At 35.9% G+C, this 25214-nt stretch overlaps 1 protein-coding gene and 1 pseudogene across 1 annotated transcript; one reads left to right on the plus strand and one right to left on the minus strand.

Annotated features, from left to right (window-relative positions):
- Positions 1 to 9358: 9358 nt before the first annotated feature.
- Positions 9359 to 12633, plus strand: LOC130590529 (F-box/LRR-repeat protein At4g14103-like; annotated as a pseudogene).
- An 8378-nt stretch (positions 12634 to 21011) lies between these two features.
- LOC104885603 (ankyrin repeat-containing protein At5g02620) lies at positions 21012 to 23290 on the minus strand. The gene is made up of 2 exons (XM_057392682.1): positions 22436 to 23290; positions 21012 to 22019 (listed from the first exon to the last, which is right to left on the minus strand). Exons 1-2 carry the CDS (start codon positions 23042 to 23044, stop codon positions 21270 to 21272), a joined length of 1359 nt encoding a protein of 452 aa, XP_057248665.1. The 5' UTR covers positions 23045 to 23290; the 3' UTR covers positions 21012 to 21269.
- Positions 23291 to 25214: the final 1924 nt, after the last annotated feature.

Here is a 25214-nt window from a genome sequence, read left to right on the forward strand (position 1 = left end):
TGAAGAGAGTATGTCATGGGGGTGCGAGGAGTTAGTTTGCACGATAGTCATCTAATTTAAATGATGTAATATTTGTGTTGGATATTTATATGATTTGTATAACTATGTAAATTCATAGTGAAGAGGGAAAAAAAAAAGAGGCAACATTTTTATAAAAGGTAAGGTAATAAGGCTCCCTTATGTCAGGGTGAAAGCTTTATGCTATTACAAGACAACAACTAAGGCTCCGTTTGGTAGGGCGTAAAACATTTTCAGTGTAAAATGATTTTCATGGAAAACAATTTACAATGGAAAACACAATTCCAAAATTAGTTTTCCGTTGTTTGGTTCGATGTAAGAAAAATGATGAAATGAAAGGAAAATGAAAGGGAAAGTAAGGAGGTAGTGAGAGGAGTGTACAAGAGAGATACGAAAAATAGTTTTTCCTTCATTTTGAAAGGAAAATGGTTTTCCATCATTGGAGAGTAATTTTACCCCAAAGGAAAATGGTTTTACACTCTTTTGCCAACCAAACAATGTAAAACTGAAAATAGAGGAAAATAGTTTTTCGGGAAAACGTTTTACACCCTACCAAACGGAGCCTAAAAGAAAAATACTGGAACATTCAAGAGATTCCAGGCTTCCAGCACAATACCATGCTTGCTTGTTCAAAGAAAACATTTTTCCCATAGGAAAAAGAGCATAAAAGTGTAACAAAAAAGATGGGCAATTGTACAAAAACAATAATGCATGTTCAAAGAAAACATTTTTTTAATAAAAACAGCGCAAAGCAAGCAAAGAAAAAGAAATAAAATAGAGAAAGTATCCTTTTAAAATTTTGGAAAATCTCTTTTATTTTCTCCTTAGGTGTCACACCGAAACATGATATGTATTGGCTAGTATTTTCACTCTAAAATACGGGTTAATTTTACATTAAGTAAAATTGGAAGTACATCCTAACGGTAGTACAACCGGACATAAAACAAAGCAAATTGAAGCTAGAGGAGCTTCTTTACGTACATATTCTAAGAAACAAAGGTAATGTATTACATATTCAGACCGAATTAAATTTAGCAAGAACAATGATAGGATGAATTAGGGACAATGTCTTGTTGAAGGAGACACGATATGAACGGAAACCTATTGAGAGACAACACCCATACAATCTTCAGAAATAGGTTGCCACAGTTCCCAAGACCCTTGAACAGAAACGGCTTCCTGTGATCTTACTGATTGAAGTAACAAAGAAGCTACGACCATTGGTAACTTCTGACCCTGCTTCGAGGGTAACCAGAGTTTAGGCTCACGAGACTGAAACTCTAAAAGGATGGAGGTCGAAACTTGTCCCAAATTAAATTGGGGGGCCTCCCACAAGATATTAACACTCTAACTTGAATGTGCTATTGATTGAAAGTTTGGATCTCAAATCAAGGTTAGCACATGACCAAACCAACCCAAAGTATGATGCTAGCATGGTCCAATAATGTACATCACAAGCCAAAATAACTGCACAGTACCATGCTTGTTACGTCATGAGAAATACTTGGTAACCAACTGGTGGAGTCCAAAAGAGACTCCAACACCCAAAAAAACACAATGGTACCATTATAACCTAGCATTGGTATCAAATTGTTATCAGGACTGGTACCAAGCAAACCTTACTTTGGTATCAATATTTTCGGACAATGGTACCATTATAACCTAGCATTGGTACCAAGCAAACCCTTGCCACACTCGCGTGAAATCTTCCAACACATAAAATGACCAAACTGCCCCCGTTTGAGTCCACCAAGAGACTCAAACGGTTGGACGCCTAGCCAAGCTCGTCACGAGCTTACCCTTGAACTTAGAGGCACACCATGAGACAATTGTGTCAAAAAACTAATGCCTTACATTGCCCATAATGCGTCATGTCTAGCCTATATAAAGCAAGGTCTACCGTCTAATGTCTTATATATTCTATTTTGCATCTCAATTACTCTTAGGGCCTGTTCTCCCCAACTTATTTTCAGTTCAGTTCAGTTCAGTTCAGCTCTCTTCAGTTCAGTTCAGTTCAGCTCTCTTCAGTTCAGATCAGTTCAGTTCAGTTCAGTTCAGTTCAGCTCCATTCTTTTATAACCATTTTGTTAAATAATTATTATGATTATTATTATTATTATTTAAATATATATCATTACTATTAAGTATTATTATTATTATTATTATTATTATTATTATTATTATTGTTGTTGTTGTTGTTGTTGTTGTTTCTATATATTATTTTTTTTTATTATAGATTTACTCATTATTATTACTATTATTATTAGGAGGAACATGATTTAGGTCAAAGCACAAATAAACCCACTTTTTTTAGCCCATAAACCAATCAAATCGCGTCAAGACGGTTTATGATGCACTTTTTGCGGTCCAACCCAATCATTATTTTTATTACTAAATATTTTTATATTATTAAATCTAATTATTAAAATAGTAATATTAATTTACTTCTTAGATATTATTGTTATTATATATCATCATCAAGTATTAATATATTAATACAAATAATATAAAATAATTATTATTAATTATCATTATTTATCATTAATTATTATTATTATTAATTTATGATTATTAATATTATTTATTTATAACTATAATTTAAAAATATCCAAAATACTATTATTATTATTATTCATTATTATTACTTATCATTATAATTATGATTTAATATTCATATTATTCTTGTTTAAAATATTATTTATATATTTATTACATTTAGTTTAATTTAATTCAATTCAATTCAATTCAGTTCAGTTCAGTTCAGTTCAGTTCAGCTCTGATAAGTTCAGTTCAGTTCAGTTCAGCTCTGATAAGTTCAGTTCAGTTCAGTTCAGTTCAGTTGTTTTATGCCGAAGAGAACAAGCCCTTAGTCCACCATCTTATGTCCTCCAACTTCAAATTAGGCCATTGAACTTACTATAGTGTTCTCATAAAGGGCAAAGAATGCTCCCAACGGAACAATTCAATTATAATCCAAAAAAAAGAGAAAAATTTCCTCCTCATCTATCTGCACTATTGCAGATGCAATCCAGGTAATCCACACAACCAAAACCCTGTAACAGTTAAGCTACTGTCACCATGTAATCAAGGTTTGAGGCAACTCAAACAATGAACTAACTAACAAGTTAAGGAATAGAGAAGAGAGAGAGAAAGAGAGAAAGAGATAAGGAGAGCAGAGAATAGGAGAGAAGTAGGAGTGTTTGATTAAATTTCTGAATGACCTCTCCAATGTACAGCTTAGGCTATTTATAGTTAAACTCAACTGATTCTCAACTAACTTTCTCGCCTAAAAAGCTGTTAAGTTTGTTATAACTACTTCTTAACAAACCTCCTATTACATTCCACCCTCCTTAAAACAAAACTTACATACAAGTTTTGATCAATCAATTCAATCTTGTCTATCTAAGAATGTTCAAAGATTTACAAAATGCTTAAGGAATTACAAAAGAGGGGAACCGTTTTTCAAATTCTTCTGCAAACTCCCATGTAGCTTCATCTGTAGACATTCCTTCCCACTGGACAAGATACTGCACTTGAGCAGTATTATGGCGTTTTTCAACCCTCCTATCAAGAAGTGCCACAGGTTGAACTATAGCAGATTCTGATTGGCCATGGAACCAGCTTGGAATATGAGCTACTGCAGGCAAAGCACCTCGAAATGCTTTTAGTTGAGAAACATGGAAAACTGGATGAACTGGAACATTAGCTGGTAGTTTAAGCTTATAAGCTACTTGTCCAACCCCCTCAATGATCTGAAAAGGACCAAAATATCGAGAAGATAACTTCTCATTACGAGTTACCCTTAAAGACCTATGTCTATAAGGCTGCAACTTAAGCCAAACCCAATTACCAACTGCAAAACTTCTTTCACTCCGATGTCTGTCAGCCTGATTCTTTTGTCTTTGCTGTGCTCTCTGAAGATGGAATTGTAACAGTTTGATCATAGCCTCCCTCTTCTGTAAGGACCTGTCCACAGCTTCTATATTTGTTTCTCCAGGAAGATAGGGTAAATGTACAGGTGGTGGCTGATTGTAAACCACCTCATAAGGGGTAGTCCTTGCTGAAGTATGATAGTTAGGCTATGTTCAGTTCACCTTATTTTTGCTTATTTCAGATCTAATCAGATCAGATCAGATCAGATCAGATCAGATCAGAAAAAATAAGTTCAGATCAGATCAGATCAGAAAAAATAAGTTCAGATCAGATCAGATCAGATCAGATCAGACCAGACCAGATCAGATCAGATCAGATCAGATCAGATCAGTTCAGATCATATCATGCTTATATTTAAAAACTTATTATTATTAAATATCTTTCACTACATATTAATAAAAATTATAATAATTGAATATTAATAAAGTACTCATTGAGACGAATCAAACAAGACCCCACATGACTATATTTTTTTCTTATATATTAAGAAAAAATCTAAAAGATTATCTCAATTGTGAATAGTGTCAAGATTCTAAGTGACAAAGATAAAAAATACAAAGGGAGATCCAGTATTATTATTTACTAGTACATTTGTTCAAAAGAATTATTATTGTTGTTGTTGTTGTTCTTATTAATTATTAATATTGGTAATTATTATTAATCTTGTTGTTACCATTATAAATGTCATTGCTATTATTATATTAAGTTATTTTGTTGTTATTAAATAATAGAAAATTAAAAGCCACATGTTAAAACATAAGATTGACGCAAAAATAAGAAATATATAAAATATGATATCTCAAATTCATGACAACGAAACTACTAATTTCGGATTACATTTCAAAATAAGCTAAGTGTGACATACAAATTAAATTTAGATTCGGTATACCTCTTCTTACCGAATTCCAAATCTCTCTAGCTATTTGAAGTTGCACGATATTTATTTATTTTGTGCTCAAGTCATAGTTGTTTGTATATCTTGTTCTATTTTATATGGAAAAAAAAGAGTTCAGTTTGCCGACTTCTCAAGTGTGAAACTTTTTTTTAAGGGAAAGTGTGAAACATTGTATAAGGCTCTTATAAAATAATGACTTGAGTTATATAATTATTTTTAGTAATAATAATAATTATGATTGTTGTTCTAATAATAATGATAATAATAATAATTATTATTAATAATAAAAGTTGTATAAAAGTTGTAATAGAAATAAAGATAATAATAGTAACACTATAAAGAAGATCTTATAATGTATTGCATAATAATGATTTACAAAGTAATAATATAATAGTAATAATATATTTTATAAAAGATAAGATCTTGTTGAAAAAATAAGTTCAGATCAGATCAGATCAGATCAGATCAGATCAGATCAGATCATCAGATCAGATCAGATCAGATCAGATCAGAAAAAATAAGTTCAGATCAGATCAGATCAGAAAAAATAAGTTCAGATCAGATCAGATAAGTTCAGATCAGAAAATTTCAGGTGAACTGAACATAGCCTTAGTGTTGTACCACCATTCAGCTAGGGGAAGCCATAAAGACCATTCCTGAGGAGTCTCTCCACACATACACCTTAGGAAGCTTTCGAAACATTTATTAGCAATCTCAGTCTGGCCATCAGTTTGCGGATGGTAGGCTGAGGACAACAGCAAGGAAGTACCCTGAATAGTAAAGAGGGCTTGCCAAAATTGGCTGATGAATATAGAGTCCCTGTCACTTACTATGGATCTGGGCCACCCATGTAGTCTGAAAACTGAATCCAAGTATAACTGAGCTACATCCGCTGCTGTATATGGATGCTTAAGTGCCATGAAATGTCCATATTTACTCAGTCTATCTACAACTACCATAATGACTTCTTTACCATGAGATTTAGGTAACCCTGTAATGAAATCCATGGATATATCAATCCAAACTTCCTGAGGAATGGGAAGAGGTTGTAATAACCCCGGAGAAGCAACACTTTCATGCTTATTAGCCTGGCACACTACACAAGTTCTCACAAAGTGAGTAACAAATTTGGTCATTCCCTTCCAATAGAAGAGAGCTTTGACCCTTTTTAATGTGGCATCTCTCCCTGAATGACCTCCTTGAGCAGAGGCATGTAACCACTGTAACAACTGAGTCTTGAGGCTGTCATCTGGTCCAACCACCAATTTATGCTTCTTTCTCAACAGGCCATCAACTAAAGAAAAGTCTGTAATCTGCATACCTTGCTGTAAATGAGTGACAAGTTGCTGGATATTTATATCCAAATCATAACTGGTTCGAAGCCAAGAGCTCAAGTTGGAATCTAATACTGTCAATGCAAGACAAAGAATCTCAGAGCCACTAACTCTGGATAAAGCATCCGCCACCAAATTATCATAACCACTCTTATAGTGAATAACATAATCAAAACCCATGAGTTTGGATAACCAAAATTGCTGAAAAGGAGTTGAAATCTTCTGCTGAAGCAACCATTTAAGGCTCTTTTGATCTGTTCTGATGACAAATTGTTGTCCAGAGAGGTACTGCTCCCACTTCTGCACAGCAGTCACCACAGCCAACAATTCTTTTTCATATACAGATAATTTTTGCCACTTTGGGCCTAAGACTCTACTTAAGAAAGCCAAAGGGTGTCCTTGCTGCATCAATACTGCTCCAATTCCAGTTTTGGAAGCATCAGTCTCAATTTCAAATGGCACAGAAAAATTAGGCAAGGCCAACACAGGTGCTGTACTTAAAGCAGTTTTAAGTTTTGCAAAAGCTTCAGTAGCCTGATTGTTCCAGTGAAATTCCCCTTTTTTCAAAAGTTGATGAAGAGGCTTGCTAACCCAAGCATAATTCCTCACAAACTTTCTATAATACCCTGCCAAGCCCAAAAAACTCCTCAAGTCTTTAACTGTCTGTGGAAGTGGCCAATTAACCACTGCTGTAATCTTTTGAGGATCTGTTTCAACACCCTTGCCCGAGATAAAATGCCCTAGCTACTCCACATTGTCCATGGCAAAAGAGCACTTACTCTCCTTAGCAAATAAAGTGTGCTCAGTCATAAGAACAAAAACTTCTTCTAGATGTTGAAGATGGGCATCCAAAGTAGGACTATAAATTAAAATGTCATCAAAGAAAACCAAAACACATTTTCTTAACAAAGATTTGAAAATGTGATTCATCCAACTTTGAAATGATGCAGGAGCATTAGTTAAGCCAAATGGCATAACTAAAAACTCATAATGCCCATGATGTGTTTTAAAAGCAGTCTTATACACATCATCCTTATGCACCCTCAACTGATGATAACCAGCCCTAAGATCAATCTTACTAAAAACAGTAGACCCAGCAAGTTCATCAATAAGCTCATCAACAACTGGGATAGGGAATTTATCCTTAATTGTTTTTCTATTCAAATCCCTATAGTCCACACACATTCTCCAAGAACCATCTTTTTTACCAACCAACACCACAAGAGAAGCAAAGGGACTATTGCTGTCCCTAATGATGCCCTGGTTCAACATTTCTTGCACTAAATTTTTAATAATATCCCTCTGTTTAAGAGGATATCTATAAGGCCTAATATTCACTGGGTTAGCTCCAAATTCCAGTGGTATTTTATGATCATATAAAGGCCTAGAAGGTGGCAATGCTATTGGTTCTTTAAAAATTATTGCATATTTACTCAGTAACTGAGCAATACCTGGAGGAAGTGGTTGTTGCTCCTGTTGCTCAGAAGAACAACTAAAGAAGGTGAAGTCCTGCTGTTTATCTTGCTGTGGAGGAATAAGTTGCAGGAGATAAAGCTGTACAGCATTAGCCAAGACATCACTAGCATTATGTCCTGCTGCTCTCACTTGTTTAGGAAGCATGCCTTTTAAAGATATATGATGCCCACCATGATCAAACTCCATTTGCAGCTTTTTAAAGTCCCATTTAATCAAACCCAAGTGACTAAGCCACTGAATTCCCAGTACCATGTCACAGCTTCCTAAGGGTATAAGGAGTACATCAGATTGGAACTTTACTCCCTGCATAGTCCAAGAAAAATTCCTACAAATGGACTGGCATGCTAGGTGGTTCCCATCTGCAACTGTAATGGCTTGTGGTGCTACTATTTCAATTTCCAACCCCAATGATTTTGCTACACCAACATCCAAGAAGTTATGTGTAGACCCTGAATCAATGAGAACATGTAGAGACTGTGACCCACACATCCCACTTACCCTCATAGTCTGGAAATGGTGATTGCCACTCAATGCATGCACAGAAATATGAGGTTCTACTCCAACATCAAACTCCATTGCACTCTCATCATTGCCATTAACCTCCATCAATTCCTCATCACAACCAGGAATCTCCACAAGAAACAATTGAGTTTGTTTAAGCTAACATTTATGACCCTTCTCATATGGTTGATCACAAAAATAACACAAACCCTTAAGCTGTTTTTCCCTTCTTTCAGCAGGTGTAAGAGTTATTTGTGGTCTGGTTTGAAAGTTATTTGATCTTTGGTATGTGTTTGGGGTAGGTAGTAAGGCAGGCAAATGTTTAGTAGTTGAATTTGCTTTAGGAATGGAAGGAAAAGAACGTTTGAAGGATGGTTTATTAGCTTCTAAATTTTCTTCCTATAATCTTGCATACTCCACAGCTCCAGAAATTGTTGTAGGCTTAAAGGCTCGTAAAAATGGTTTAATGCTAGACTTCAATCCACCAATAAAACTATCCAAAAGATAGGCATCAGGCAGATAATGATTCTGTTGCAACATTATAGACCTCAAATTTTCAAACTCATCTATGTAAGACTCTATAGATCCATGCTGACTCAACTTATTAAATTTCTCAACCACATTAACACCTACATCATCTCTGAATCTAGTAGTAAGATCCATGACAAATTCAGTCCAATCAACATTCCTCCTAGCAGCCAAATAACTTGCTACCCAATATTCTGCTTTATCAGTAACATTTAAGCATGCTAAATCCACTTTCTGATCTTCTTGGACTTTACACAAACTAAAATATTTGTTACACTTCTTTATCCACATTCTAACATTTGACCCATCAAATTTTGGAAAGTCAAGTTTAGGTACATACCCATGAACCCTGTTAGAATTTGCTCCATTATCACCATTTCGATGCCTAGGTGATACTGAATTTCTTTTTGAGTTTCTTGAATCTTCTGCCTCCTTCAACTTATCACCCAGATCAGAAACCATCTTCATCATATTTTCTTGCAATTCCAGACTCTTTTGTGCTTGGATTTCAATTTGTTGCTCAAGTAATTTTAGTTGATCTTCCATGACTTGTACCCTTCTTGTAACTGCAGGAGCCAGCTTTCAAGAATTCAAAAAAAAAAAAAAAATGAATTTTCCACCCAGAATCTGATTCAACCCTTTTGTCGAATACTTGAGCTGCAAGTATTCAACAATGGCTCTAGTTTGCTCTGATACCAATGTAACAGTTAAGCTACTGTCACCATGTAATCAAGGTTTGAGCAACTCAAACAATGAACTAACTAACAAGTGAAGGAATAGAGAAGAGAGAGAGAAAGAGAGAAAGAGATAAGGAGAGTAGAGAATAGGAGAGAAGTAGGAGTGTTTGATTAAATTTCTGAATGACCTCTCCAATGTACAGCTTAGGCTATTTATAGTTAAACTCAACTGATTCTCAACTAACTTTCCCGCCTAAAAAGCTGTTAAGTTTGTTATAACTACTTCTTAACAAACCTCCTATTACAAACCCAAACTTTTATTTACTTTTAATTTGCTTAGTTTCATTACTCAAATTGATTAATTACTTGGAATTGTGATTTATTATTGATTTTCATTAATTTATATTACAAAAGATTAAAGCTTTAGGGATTTTTTTTGTTTAATCTGAAATTATTAGCCTTTGAGCTCAATTAATTGTCATATTGAGCCAAACAATGAGACGTTTGATGATTAAGATGATTTTCAAAGTCATATTGATTATTTTAATTAAACAGTTCAATTTGTGCAAGTTATGTAATTTTTAAGTTTCATGTGAGATTCCCCGTCAAAAAAAAAAAAAAAGTTTCATGTGAGATTATTAGCTATTGAACTTAACTATATGAATGCAGATCCCCGAATTGGGAAGAAGCCATTGATTATTGAATTAAAATGAGAAGGATCAATTTGCGACTTTTTTGAACTGAATGTGCACATTTTTTTGAGTTCAAAGTGCATTTTTTTAAAAAACTGGAATTTTTTTGCAGGATAAAATGTTTAGCTTGGAGAAAATAGAAAGATGCACATTCACTTTTTAGAAGAAAAAGCACACTCAGTTTAGGATAAATGCAAAAATAATCGTCATGATTTTAAGAAAATTTCTCATTAGTAGTAGTAGACTAGTAGTAGCTGTTCTAAATATTCGGAACAAGTTAGAAAGGTCTAAGCTTTCCTACATCAGGTCTTACAGTTGTGTGCTCCAAGTTCAACCACATACAAGAAATGGATGATATAGACAGGATCAGTGTTAAATTTAGAAACAATACGAAACGGGCATGGGTGACCCGAACAAGGAGGAGGAGAGATTTGATCCACTTTATAAACCCAAAATGGGTGACCCGAACAAGGAGGAGGAGAGATTTGATCCACTTTATAAACCCAAAATGGGTGACCCGAACAAGGAGGAGGAGAGATTTGATCCACTTTATAAACCCAAAATGTTAAATTTAGAAACAATACGAAACGGGCCAGGGTGACCCGAACAAGGAGGAGGAGATTTGATCCACTTTATAAACCCAAAGGAGGTTCCATACTAAAACCAATTGGTGATAGTAGGAGTAACTCCTCTACCTTATAAAGTGTAACAATCTCTCATCTTTCTCCAATGTGGGATACTTACAAGTGGGCTTTCAATGGATTTCAACAATCAGCAGTTTATCTTATTATAAATTAGCTGACATACTTTCTTTCCTTTCCATAATAGATGCAGTCGCTACGAGTGTACTGTCATGGAGGTGGAGGCGTGTTTTCACTTGGATTACGCGTTTCAACTTTAATGATTCACCTATATCTCATTGTACAATACGTACACATCGAACTGAAAGCTCCACTACTTTTATCAAATTTGTGGATAATGTATTGCAAGCATGTCAGTCTGAAAAGTTGACTAGCTTTAGTGTTAAATTTGGCTAGAGTGAAATTGATCGTCCTCCTTGGCGACCCTGTCATAGGAAAGATTGTTATCCTTAACCTGTGCGTCTTAATGCATGGATATCCTTTCCCTTAGCCCCATGGTATCCAGGAACTTGATCTTTGTATCCATGTGAGAAAACCCACTAAGATTCCTTTGGCCCTTTATGTTTGTCAAACACTGGAGTTGTTGAAGCTTGACATGAATCATGAACTTGAAGTTCTCATGTCTTTTTGCTTGCCTAACTTAAAAGTGTTCCATTTTGGTTTTGTTGACTTCTCTGATAGTGACTTTGTGACTAGGCTAGTCTTGAGCTGTCCATGCCTTGAAGATCTGGCTTTAATAGGATATTGTTGGAAAGGTAGTATTTCCATCAATATACCAGCATATTCGCTTCATAGGTTAGTCATACAGATATGATGAGTCAAGGAATAATTTTGTTCTTGATACTCCTAATTTGGAGTTCCTAGAGTATTCTGACTACTTTGCATTCCGATACTCCATGGGTGATCTTAATGCTCTAGTCAAAGCAAGTGCTGATACTCACTACATGCTTAGCGACACTGATAGTGGTCCTGAGCCCATACTTGGCCTTCAGGTCGTTGTATAATGCTCGGCATCTGTTTCTATTGAGTGGGTGTATTGAGGTTTGTTTGCAGAACCCTTCTATCCATTTGGTTTTACCTTGAAGGATGCCCTTTTTATCTATCATGAGATTGATTGCCCTACTCTTTGGTTCTAGACTTCTAGGCTATTCAGTGCTGTGAACTGGTAAGACATAAGCTGCCTGTCTTTCATAATTTGGAACATTTAAGCTTGGTTTTTGTGAATTCAATCTTTGGCATAAAGTGTTGCTTGAGCTGCTCAGTTGCTCAGCTTTGCTAGAAACACTTGCTTTCCCTGAGGTTAATATGATTTTTCTCTTCCAAATTCTTATACTTCCTCTGTTTCATGTTACTCGCTACACTTCTCAATTCACGGACTCCTAGGCAATTTTTGGAGAAGAGAGAGGTAGAGAGTAAAAAGAAAAGGGACCCATGTGAGAGGAGAGAGATAGAGAGAGTTTATTGCCGAAAAAGGAAGTGTAGCAATTAACGTGAAAGTTCCCACAATGGAAAGTGTAGCGAGTATTATGAAACGGAGGAAGTAATTGGAAAGATCTCTTGGTCTGTCCAGTCCTGACTGTAGCTTTTGTTGTTGTTCCTCCTGACTATAGTATTCTGTCCTCTTCTCAGGGAATTGAATGTAACAAATTTTTTCCACATACTCTGGAGTTTGATGGCATGTAATCTCAATATTGGAGTGCAGTTCAAGTAGTCCCATCTTGTTTGAGGTTTCATCTAAGGAGTATCACAATAGAGAATTGCCAGGGAATACAATGTGACCTATTAATGGTCAAATATTTTCTACGAAACGCATCTGCTCTGGCAGAATTTGTTATAGTTTGTGCAAGTTCAGTGAAAATAACAGATAGAATATCACTTGACAACATATTGAAGAAGCAACCAAGAGGGTCTATAAATTGCTCAATAGAAGTTCTGTGATTTTGAGACATCAACTCTGAAGTTGTTGGCATAGGCAAATGTGACAGATTTTAAAATTTCCTTTTTTTGTTCTGGACTTATATCTAGTCTAATATGATTGGATAAAATAGATAATATAATCTTAGATTGAACTCATAGTCTATCTTCTAGGGTTAAAATTAGCCGTTAGGTTGTTTGTCTTTTTGCCTATCTGGATTCTATTGGTGTCATAATCATATTCAAAGGCGACACTTGTTGTAGGTTATTCTTCTGAGTGTATTTCATCTTACTCTTAGGCCTTCTTCTTTTGGGCACAGTTTCACTTCATATCACTTCAGATCAGTTCAGTTGAGTTCATCTACTTCCATCTCACGGTTTCACTTTATTTCAGTTCAGATCACATTCAGTTAAATTTGGATCAATTCAGCCCCAAAGAACAGGGACTTCTCGTAGAAGATATTTGATGACATTTTTGCCAATCTACATTAACACTATGTTTGGATAGCAATGGTGGAGGGAAACGAAGGGGAAGGAAGGAGAGAGAAAGGGGAGGAAAGGAAAGGGAGGGAAGAGTGAGCTTGCTTTTTCCTTCCAAATCATTCCAACATTGAAGGATTTCCTTTACTAAGAGAGGAGGGGGAATTGGATCCTTCTGATTCCCTTCCCCCATGTTGTATCCAAGCAAGAGAAAATATTTCTCTCCCTTCCCATTTTCTTCATTCCCCACCAAATTCCCCTATCCAAACATAGTGTAAGAGTAAACTGCGACGCTGCTGATTTCGTTTCATAATATATCTGCAATACATTTTTACCATATGTGCAGTTTGTTCATACAGTTTGGCAGTCGGTAACTGATTTTTTGCACTAGAAGAAGTATGAAAATGACCACCCAGTCTATAGTCTGCTGATTGCCACTAATCTTTACCAGATATTGAACTGGCCATAAATAATTGCTGCATAAGAGGAGCATGAGCATATACAATACAAGTGGATGAGCTGGTGCAGATCAAAGATTTCTGAAGTAAGGATATTTTGAGGACAGAAAAAGAAGTCTTGCAGGAATACAAAGTAATTATCACTATTAGATTCAAATGTTTACTATATTGCCTTGATCTATGTAATGATTGATTTGAACATGGTTATACTACTGGTAATGGATACAACATTAAGGAGAATATACTCCATGAAACAATAGCATTACATAGATGGATGGTTTGCAGCCCTTGTAAAACTTCTCTGATACATTTTCTTCCCTAATTGCGCCAGTTTCTTTGTCAGTTTTACTATGATGCGACTAAAATGTATGAGGAGCAGAATTAACATCAAAACCAGCCAGGTGTACAGAGAGATTGTTATTGCAAGCCGAATCGCATAGTTTTGCTTGAAGGTTGCATTGAAGAATGAGAGAGAGTTCACAGAGGTCAAGTAAGACAATGTTGTTGCTGATACTGCAATCCACATGGTTATCATCAAAATACCCACAAAGAGTCGTTTGCAAGGAAGACCCTTATGAGAAGAAGGATGACACTTAGAGATGAAACCAGTCCTATTGTGTTGTAAGTAATAAATCATAACTCTCTTTTCTAAGATCTTTCATAATAGAAATACCTGCAAAGTGGCCATCTTTTGTTTCTTGCCAAATGCCTCCTGGAGGATTGATGCCAACTTGGAAAGCCATAGTTACTATCAAGCCGCAGGGCCGGCTTTTAACATGTTCTATGGAACAGGGCCCCTTAATTGTGAGGGCCCCAAAATAGAAAAAGTCCAAGTAGTAAAAGAGAAAAGGTTTATCTACTTATTTCGACTAATGAATGAGCTATTACATTATTTAATTCTTCAAATATGAGTTTGCACATGGCCTCTTTATAGTTCGAGACGACCCTGTGCACTACGTTGGTTCTCTAACCAAACATGGTTTCTGTTACGGGGTTTTAGTGCATCCTTTGCCCGTAATGCTTTGGCCCTCTTAAGGGATTGCTATATCTCTTTATCATTGACATGCTTTCCACTTCTACTGAAAACATCCATTGCCGTTGAGCCATTTGTGTTTATAGCATTTCTTCCCATACTGTTGCTTTTTAGTAAGAATTTTACTACCTGCATGTCAATGACAGAGGAAAATTCCAATGAGGCATTGTCAATATTCTTATGCTGGTTGTAGCCCTTGCAAGACACTTCCACACAGCTTAATAATGATTGAACCCCTTATCATGTTAACTTTATTTTCTTTTGTTAGCTTGTAGATGTCATCATTCATCAGGGTCGCATATCAGGTGCAATGACAAATACTTAGATTTACTTGAAAGAAGCATACTGGATATCAACTGCTTTTGTTAGATTTAGGTTTATTTCGTAAATCTATCGATTTAGAAGTGTTTATTTAGAGATCATATTTATTAGTATTATATTTATTTGGTTTAGGATATGTTTTCCTAGTTCTACTTAAGTTAGGTTTTATATAATGTATCATAAATATACCCTTTGGGGATAATAATAATAATTCCAACCTTTTCCTTTCAATATATTTTGTCAGCTTTAATGCCACTTCTGCGAATTCCAAATTGAAATTAGAGTTTTTAAGAGACTGAAGCATGCATATTTTACCTTGCACTTGGTGAGAGCATCTGACCCACTCAGACTATTAACTTTGTATGTAATGTACTTAACTTGTTAAAACATTTAGAACAAGACATTAATTTTCTTCACTACTTTCTCTCTTTTCCTTCATTCAAACGTGTTTGTAAACAACTTACACTTAGTCTTTTATAGACTAGAGAAAACCCAGAAGTTTCCTAGGAAGGTGCTGAAATAACGGCACAATTGCCAGCAACACAAAATGACAAAAAAGACTAATGATTGGCACAGACGCCAGAGAGAAAAATCCTCCTTGGGATTGCAGCATACAAGGTAGTGCTCACTAACAGCTGATGATTGCCAGTACTGATGTACTATGATGCAGTAAAGTAGTAGTGCCTACTTTAACACTCCCCCTCAAGCTGAGAGTGGAGAGGACTGAAGAACTCCCAGCTTGAATAGAAGGGCCTGATGTTGCTCAGTTGTTAAAATTTTAGTGAGTACATCAGCTAACTGCTGTGCACTAGGTACATATGTAGGAAGAACACCTCCTGAACCCACTTGATCTCTGATGAAGTGACAATCAATCCCTACATGCTTGGTCTTCTCATGGTGTACTGGGTTAGAAGCTATGGCTAATGCTGCCTGATTGTCACAAAAAATAGGTGTAGTGTTCAAATTTTTCAACCCAAGATCTTTAAGAAGCTGTTTGATCCAAATGACTTCACACACAGTCATGGCAAGAGCCCTACACTCTGCTTCTGCTGTAGACCTAGCCACCACAGATTGTTTCTTAGATTTCCATGTGAGAGGTGAGTTCCCAAGCATGATACAAAAGCCAGTTGTTGATCTTCTTGTGTTAGGACAACCTCCCCAGTCACTATCACAGTAAGCTTGTAGTTTTGCTGCAGATTTACTGGCTAGAAGAATGCCTTGTTCTCTTGAACCAGCTAGGTATCTAAGTACCCTTTTTGCAGCTTGAAAGTGCACTGTAGTGGGAGCATGCATAAAATTAACTTAAGACATGCACAGTGTATGCAATGTCTGGTCTTGTGATGGTCAGGTAGATAAGCTTTCCTATCAGCCTTTGATACAACTCAGGATTAGGTAGTAGGTCTCCTGAGCTTGTAAGAAGCTTCACATGAGTGTCCATGGGTAATTTCAGGGGTTTGCAGTCCATTAGCCCATAATCTTCAAGAAGATCTGCAACATATTTTCTTTGAGATAAGAAAATACCTTGATCATTCCTATCAACTTCAATACCTAGGAAATATTTCAACTCACCTAGGTCTTTCATTTTGAATTCAGTGCTCAGAAACTGTTTTGCTTGAATAATACTGCTCATATTGTTTCCAGTGAGTATAAGGTCATCTACATAGGCTAAGATAGCTGTAAATGTAGATCCTTCTTGCTTCACAAACAGAGAGTAATCAGCATTAGATTGAGCAAATCCATTACTCTTCAATACAGTACTTAGCTTAGTAAACCACTGTCTGGGTGCTTGTTTAAGCCCATACAGTGATTTTAATAGCTTACATACCTTGAGCTTACTTTCAGTGGTAGGCACAGCTTCTTCTGGCTTATCAACATTAAATCTGAACCCTTGCTTTGTGTAACCTGGTGGCAACTTCATATACACAGTTTCTTCAAGTTCTCCATGCAAAAAGGCATTTTTCACATCCATTTGATGTGTATGCCAGCCTTGAATAGCTGCAACAGCTAGTATTGACCTTACTGTAGTCAATTTTGCAACAGGTGCAAATGTTTCACCATAGTCCAGACCATATTGCTGTCTATTTCCCAGCACAACAAGTCTAGACTTGTACCTCAGGTCTTGCCTTTGTGGATCAATTTTGGTTGTGTAGATCCATTTGCAACCAATGGCATGCTTCCCTGTGGGTAACTCTGTAATTTCCCATGTGTTGTTGCTTTCTAGAGCCTCCAATTCTTCATTCATAGCTTTCAACCACTGCTTGTGTTTCACTGCTTCTTTAAAGAACTTGGGATCAGGTGCTCTCTCTATTGTACTCAGGAGTGATGTGTACTGCTTAGTGACTTGAATGTTAGTCACTCTTTGAACAAGATTTGCTCTCACTTCATAGTCATTATGCCAAGTTGGGGCTCTGTGTTCTCTTCTGGATCTTCTTGGAGATACCTCCACATCAGTTTCTACATCCACCATCTCACCTAATTCTGCATCACCATCACCCCTCTCAGTGTTATCTTGTTGTGTTTCTTCATCATTCACCTCACTCCATACAATGTTTTGTTTAGGAGCCTCACAAATGTCCACCTTCTTATGAGATGTAGTATGAAAGATGTGATAGGGATATACATTTTCATGAAACTTTACATCCCTATTCACAAATGACACTCCACTAACAAGATTATGAAGCTTATACCCCTTCTGAGTAATTGAGTATCCAATAAAGATACAAGGGATACCTCTTGCACCAAACTTATCTTTCCTTCTATCAGGATTATATGCCATAGCTAAGCAACCAAAGCATTTCATCATGCTGTAATTTGGTTTCTTTCTGTAGCATACTTCATAGGGGCTCTTTCCCTGATGAACTGAGCTGGGCAACCTGTTAGTAATATAGGTTGCTGTCATCACACAGTCAACCCAGAAATGAAGTGGAAGTCCACTCTGAAACCTTATGGCCCTTGCCATTTCAAGAACATTCCTGTGCCTCCTTTCTACTCTACCATTTTGCTGAGGCCTATCAGGACATGATGTTTGGTGAATTATCCCAAGCTTCTCAAAGTATGGTCTACACTTACTGTCATCAAATTCTAAAGCATTATCTGATCTTATGACCTTTATGCTCTTCCCAAACTGTGTCCTTGCCATATTGACAAAATTTTCCAAGGCACCAAAAGCATCAGACTTCAATTTCAGTAGATGCACCCATGTTAGTCTTGAGTATTCATCTACCAAGGTGAGAAAATACCTATATTTTCCCTTATAGTTTACCTTATAAGGCCCCCAGGTATCCATGTGTACCATTTCTAACAACTCTCCTGCCCTTGACTCACTCCTTTTAAAAGGTAACTTTGTGAATTTTGCTAAAGGACATGTAATACAAACATCCTGACATCCACCCTTCACATCAATAGAGTCTATCATAGCAAGTTTCTTCATTGGAGCATGCCCCAATCTATGATGCCACAGTGTTTCTTTGCTCAACTTTGGTACATCACTAATCACACTAGGAAATTCAGTGTAATTTTGAGCATTCATAGCCACCCTTTTCTTGTTTCTTTGAATTACACTACTGGTCTCTTCTTTAATTCTACACAGAGTTTTCTCAACTGGCTCATTTATCAGATAGTAAAGACCATTAGCACTTTTTCCTACACCTTTTATTTCTTCATTCACACAGTCAATGATCAGACAATATTCATCAAGGAATGTTGCCTTACATTTTAGATCTTCACACAACTTGTTCACAGACAAGAGATTATGTTTAAAGGTAGGAATGTACAGAACATTTCTTAACTTTATGTTACTTTCTAATATCACAGTACCAGTATGAGTGACTTTAGAAGTCTGACCAGTAGGTAAACTGATCAATGAGTTATCTTTGCATGACACAACATGTTTTAATATACCAAAATTCCCAGTCATATGATCTGAGGCACCAGAATCCAGAATCCATGTATCCATGTTTACAGAATCAGCAAAGTAACATGACACCATACCTGAGTAATGTATGTCCATCTCATCTTCAGTATCCTCACCTTTAGATGGAGTAGGCAAGAGTCTGAGAAGCTGTTCAAGTTGTTGAGCAGTAATGGTGGTGTTGTTACTTGAAACTGACATGTTGTCACTCTGATTTTGAACATTTGCTGCTACTTTCACACCAGATGGCTTCCCTTTACTCCATTTTTGCTGACCATAATTATTTTTTGCCTTCCCTTTGTTGTATGGAAGTCCCTGAGTTCTGGCTTTGTTCTTGGGAAACCCTACTACAAACCAGCAACTTTCCTTTGTGTGTCCAGTTTTACTACACACAGTGCATTGAGTAGTGGAAGGTGTGCTAGTAGAGGCTCCCCCTATCCCTTTACTGAACATAGCCAAGGTTTCTGTTTCTTCTTTCACTTGACTCAGCAGCTCTCTCTGAGCTTCTTCTTGTTCAAGAAAGCTACAAGCAGTTTCTACTGTTGGAAGAGGAGACATCATGAGAATGTTGCTTCTCTGTGTTCCATAGACTTCATCAAGTCCATTCAAGAACTGGAACAACTTATGTTCATCTTGCTGCTGAGTAAGAGCTTCAACGAAGCTTGTTATCTCTGCTGTTACAGAGGTAATAGGAGGTAGAGTATTTAGAGAGTCCAGTTCCTCCCAGTGACACTTCATCATAGTGTAATACTCACTCACCTGTTTACCTTGCTGTTTTGCTTCATATAATTCTTTGTTCAGTTTATATTTTCTTGACCCATTTGTGAGAGAGAATCTTTTCTCTAATTGCATCCATATCTGGTGTGCATTGCTCACAAACATTACAGACTTCTTAATGGATTCATTTATAGAACCTAGAATCCAAGATATAATCATACTGTTACATGTATCCCAGGCTTCTCCTTTAACAGCATCTTTATCATCTCTTCTTACCACTCCTGTAACAAAACCTAGTTTTCTTTTTGATGCAAGACCAATCTCCATTGATCTCTTCCAAGATCTGTAGTTAGCAGACCCTTGTAGTTTTTCTATTACCAGAAAGTTATTTCCATCTGATGGATGGAGATAAAGAGGACTAGTTACCTCTATAGTGGTATTAGTCATGACAGATTTTTTCTTTCTAGCTATTTTGAGAGTAGGTTAGATGTGTTTAGGGAGGATTTTTAGCAGAAAAACATAAGAAATGTAGTGATTTTTCGAGCCTAAGCTCTGATACCATGAAAACATTTAGAACAAGACATTAATTTTCTTCACTACTTTCTCTCTTTTCCTTCATTCAAACGTGTTTGTAAACAGCTTACACTTAGTCTTTTATAGACTAGAGAAAACCCAGAAGTTTCCTAGGAAGGTGCTGAAATAACGGCACAATTGCCAGCAACACAAAATGACAAAAAAGACTAATGATTGGCACAGACGCCAGAGAGAAAAATCCTCCTTGGGATTGCAGCATACAAGGTAGTGCTCACTAACAGCTGATGATTGCCAGTACTGATGTACTATGATGCAGTAAAGTAGTAGTGCCTACTTTAACAACTTGAAAGTAATTTTGTAAAACATTTTCTATTTTAAGTTTATATTTTTACAAATGATATTCTCATTAATTATTTTTTTTTGGAAAAATAGTGGTCTCAGATACAAAAATTTGTGATTACCTTGAAATAAGGTCTCGGTAATATTTTCTCATTGACTAAGAAGATTAGATTGTTTTCTCCTAATTATTATTGTCCTATATATAATACTACCTCTGTTTCACACTACATGCACGGCTTCGACGAAACCTAACTTGTTTTAAGCAATCAAAGCTTTTACGCACATTTCGTTTCTAGCTAACGTACGAAATTGTTACCATTCCGATTAGCAGCAACTAATTTATTTATAGTTTGATCATAATTCGAGATGAAAAGAGGATCATTATAAGATGCACTTACATTGAAAGAAATTCCAGTAAACGAATTTTCAAGTTTCTGATCACCTTGATTTCCAGCATTTTGCTCAATTTCCACCATTTTTGTGAAATTTATGAAACTACAAGTTCAAGAAACGAAGAATTTGTAGAAATTAGAAGAAAAATCAGCGAAAATCAGCGAGAATAGACCGATTCTGCTCTGATAACATGTGAATCAAGATAGAAGAAGTAAAGTATGAAGAGAGAGAAAATGTAAGAGGAGATTTCTCTGTAAACAATAAGTTCTTCATTAGTGAGAAAGAAAGAGAGAGAAAGGCTACTTATAGTAGCTTACAACAGCAACAGAGGTTATTAAGTGGTTATAACCACTAACCAATTTATTGTTACAATAACATAAGAAAATAAACTAATAGCTATACAAGTCTTCATTCTTCATAAGAATCGTGATGATTGTATGGTACATAAATCTTCTTTCTCCAAGTGAAAAACCCATCAAACTGGTGGGTACCTTCTGGTGTTTGCGTAAATATTTCTGATTCCTTGAAACACCGGGCGTATAATTTGTTTGATTAGTCTAGCAATGACGCGAGCGGCATGGCCTAGGATGAGGAATCCTAACAACAATAACCAAAACAAAGATACAGATACAATCGTGCTTAGAGGACGATTTGCGGAGGTTTTAAGGGTGAGCACTTCGTAGACGCTTTTTCCTCCGTAGGCTGCAAGGAAGTAAGCACCGACAACGTATGTAAATGTTGTTGCTGATATTGCGATCCACATAGTTACCATTAAAATTGCCATAGCAAGTTTCATACACGGGAGTCCGCTTATGAGGAGAAGTATCACACTCAGAGACGATACCAATCCTATAGTGTTAGAATCGAGAAACAACTTATATCTAATAGGGTTATTTATTGCCATTATTGAGGTACCTGGTAAATGACCATTACTGCTGTCTTGCCATACACCTCCTGGAGGGTTAATTCCGGCTTGAAAAGCCATAGTGGCTATTAATGACGACACCACCATAAGAGCAGTACTTTGCCTTTTCAACCACTTGGTCCTGTTTTCCCGTTTCAGCAAAACCTTTGCTTTCGACACTTTGGCGCGCCTCAAGGCCAACCAAATTTTCTCATCATGACCATCTTTCTTGGTCTGGTTGCAAGTATCCATTGCTGTTAAGCCACTAGTGTTGATTGTGTTTTTTGCCATCCTCTTATGTTTGAGGAGAAAATCAATAGTCTACACATAGACATAGTTGATGTGCAAAGTCTATGTCAGGCTTTCATATTGTTATGACAAAACAAATAAAGAAAATATAAGGAACAGTAGATCGACATGCAAAAATTCATGCGGCATACCAACAATACGGTAACTAGTCCACACTTCACAGGTGAGGAAGAAGACATGTTCTATAGGTTTTTGAGGGAGTCAAAATTTTGAATAGCGAAACCCTTGTGTTTGGTTGTTGGAAGTGTGATATATCATATTAGTTCACCAAGTCACCCAACAATGTGTTTATATAAGTTGTCAATAGTTATCAATAATACATATAAGTTTGTTAACAGTAGATACTAGTAGGATATACTATATCTTTTAGTAAGGTAGTTCTTTTAGGCTATTTGCAGTTTGAACTTTTAATAAATGGTTGTTCTTACCTCAAGTTGTTTAGCAGCCACTGCTAGGTGCAAGACGGTGTTACCATCACCGTCCTTGGAGTTCAGCAGCTCACCATCATCTGTGGCATTTATGATGAACTTGAGAGCCTCTGGCTGACTGTGTTTCACACACAAGTGCAGAGCAGTTTCACCACTATTTGTCCGCTCCTTAGCTGCCTGAGGCTTGGCCCGAAGAAGCTCATCAAGCACGTGAACCTGACCGCTTGTGGCTGCAACATGCACAGGGTTCCTTCCATCTTGGTCGCGTGCAAAACACATGTTGGGATTCACTGCAAGCAAGGTTTTGACAATCTCCAGGTGCCCTTTTGCCGAGGCTATATGTAGTGGTGACGATCTTTTCAATTGATCTAGTTCCTCTGTTAGTTCTGGCTTTCGACTTAGAATCTCAGTTGTGAACTTAAAGTGCCCCAAAGAAGAGGCTACATGTAATGGTGATTGTACAAAACAACCTGATCTCTCAACGTTGCATCGATCAAGGATGAACGGATCTTCTTGAAGCAAGTCGAGCAAGGAAGGTACGTCTCCCTCAATCGCTGCATCATGTAGTCGTGTAATTCTTAATTGAATTCTCTCTGTTTTTCCTTCCATCTTTTTATGGTTTATGAAGTAAGTGCTTGAAATTTGCAAATGAGCTTAAGTAACTTATCTTGTATGCCCTTTATATTAGTGTATCAATATGGTCATATGATTAATCTTATTCGGAAAAAGTATGAGCCGAATTACAAGCCATCTCAAAACTCTTAGATTTTTCTCTGTTGACTGCTGTTCTGTGGACCAGATTTGGTTTTGATTATTGTGTTCTTGCAGAAGAGAGAACTGATTGGCGTGAATTTGATCTCATAATTCATTAAAGACTATGATAATGCAATTTGTCTAGTTGGTAAAGTTTATAATGGATTGACTCAGAGTCGTCTCTCTTGGAGGATTTCATTGAAAGTCGTCCATGGATGCTTAATGCAATAATCTGTTAAGATTATCTAAGCACTTAGGTCACTTATCTTACGTCATATTATTGATATATTTCAAGGAAATGTCATGAATGGTTTGAATTGTATGATTGTGTAACCTTCATTTGTCCATTCTTTCTCTCTGTCATGTTGTTATACTACCTATTGACAGCAGGCCAATCGACCAATTTGGTAAAAAAAATTAGCACCTAATGACAATTTGGTAAAAACATTAGTTTCAGTGACAATTTGGTAAATAAACTTAGCTTCGGATGATAAATTGGTAAATAAACTTAGGTTTGGGTGACAAATTGATAAAATAGTTAACTTTTGCGATAGTTTGGTAAAAACAATTGAGCTCTTGCGACATTTAGGCCAAAATTTTAAAAACCTATTTTTTTCTTTTTATTTATTGTTGAATTCGGGGGTATCTCCTTTTGATTAATACAATACGAGCGAGAATCATTAAAATATTATTTCACTCATCACATGTGGAGAGCAAATGTATTCATGTATTGTTTGATATTTTTGAGATTTTTTTGGGATAATTTAATGCACCATTGTCCCCAAAGTTGTCATATATCTTCATTACAAGATTGTATTCATCTTAAAAATTATCCACAAATATATTAAATACATTTCAATACATATTGAATACAAATATTATTGTTCTCAAATGTTAGTTAGAATGAAAATGGAGAGGAAAATATAGGAAATAATTGTGTAAATAATTGCATATAGAAAAAAGAAATAATGGTGAAATTAATAAATTAAAAATATTCTCTTTTCTACACAATTATTTTTCTTTGTTGCATTCTAATTAACATTCGAGAGCAACCTTTCAAAAAAAAAAAAAACATTCAAAAACAATAACATTTTATGCAATATGTATTGAAATTTATTTCAATATTTTTGTGGAATCTAAGATAGATACAATATTTTAATGAAACTATACACTCCGGAGTAACAACTTTAGGGACAATAATACATTAAATATTATAAAAAATATTGAATACATTTGCACTTAAACTATGATGGATGAAATAATATTTTTTATTCTCCTCTTGTATTAATTAGAATGGAAAGAATATATGGTAAAATAATGAGCGATAGTTGGGTAAATAAATGTGTGGGAAAGAAGAATAAAATTTAACAAAAATGGGAAAGCATAGAAAAATAGGTTTTAAAAAATTTTGGCCTCAACGTCTCAGGAGCTCAATTTTTTTTAATAAATTGTCGCAATAGTTAACTTTTTTTATCAATTTGTCACTCGAACCTAAGTTTATTTACCAATTTGTCATCCGAAACTAAGTTTATTTACTAAATGGTCACAGAAGCTAATTTTTTTAGCAAATTGTCGTTATGTGCCAATTTTTTTTACCAAATTGGTCAATTGGCCATTGACAGCATAAAAAACGTAGGACCAGATAAAAATCTTTAACAATTAAAAACAAATCTGAATTGAAACATTGTCGAGGAAACTTATACGGAAACTTCATGTGCTGAGATCCTCTAGAGTTTCAAAATAACTCTACAAGGTAGAGTTCGTTAAATATCAGTCGTTGATTAAGAAATCAAAGGCTTGTATTTTCTTTCCCAAAAATCCCCCCTATCTTTCCCCCGAATATCTTGCCTATATCTTTTCCTTTCCCACTAATCATGAGCCCTTGATTTTATAATATATGGTCAGAATTCAACTCTACTTTGTAGAGTTTTCATAAAACTCTAGAGGATCCGGACCCAACTTCATATATCATGTCATAGACCCTTAATTAAAATAAAGGTCCTATTCTTTTGCAAGAAAATCATTT

Source organism: Beta vulgaris, chromosome 2 (genome assembly GCF_026745355.1).
Source record: "Beta vulgaris subsp. vulgaris cultivar EL10 chromosome 2, EL10.2, whole genome shotgun sequence".
Classification (NCBI taxonomy): domain Eukaryota; kingdom Viridiplantae; phylum Streptophyta; class Magnoliopsida; order Caryophyllales; family Amaranthaceae; genus Beta; species Beta vulgaris.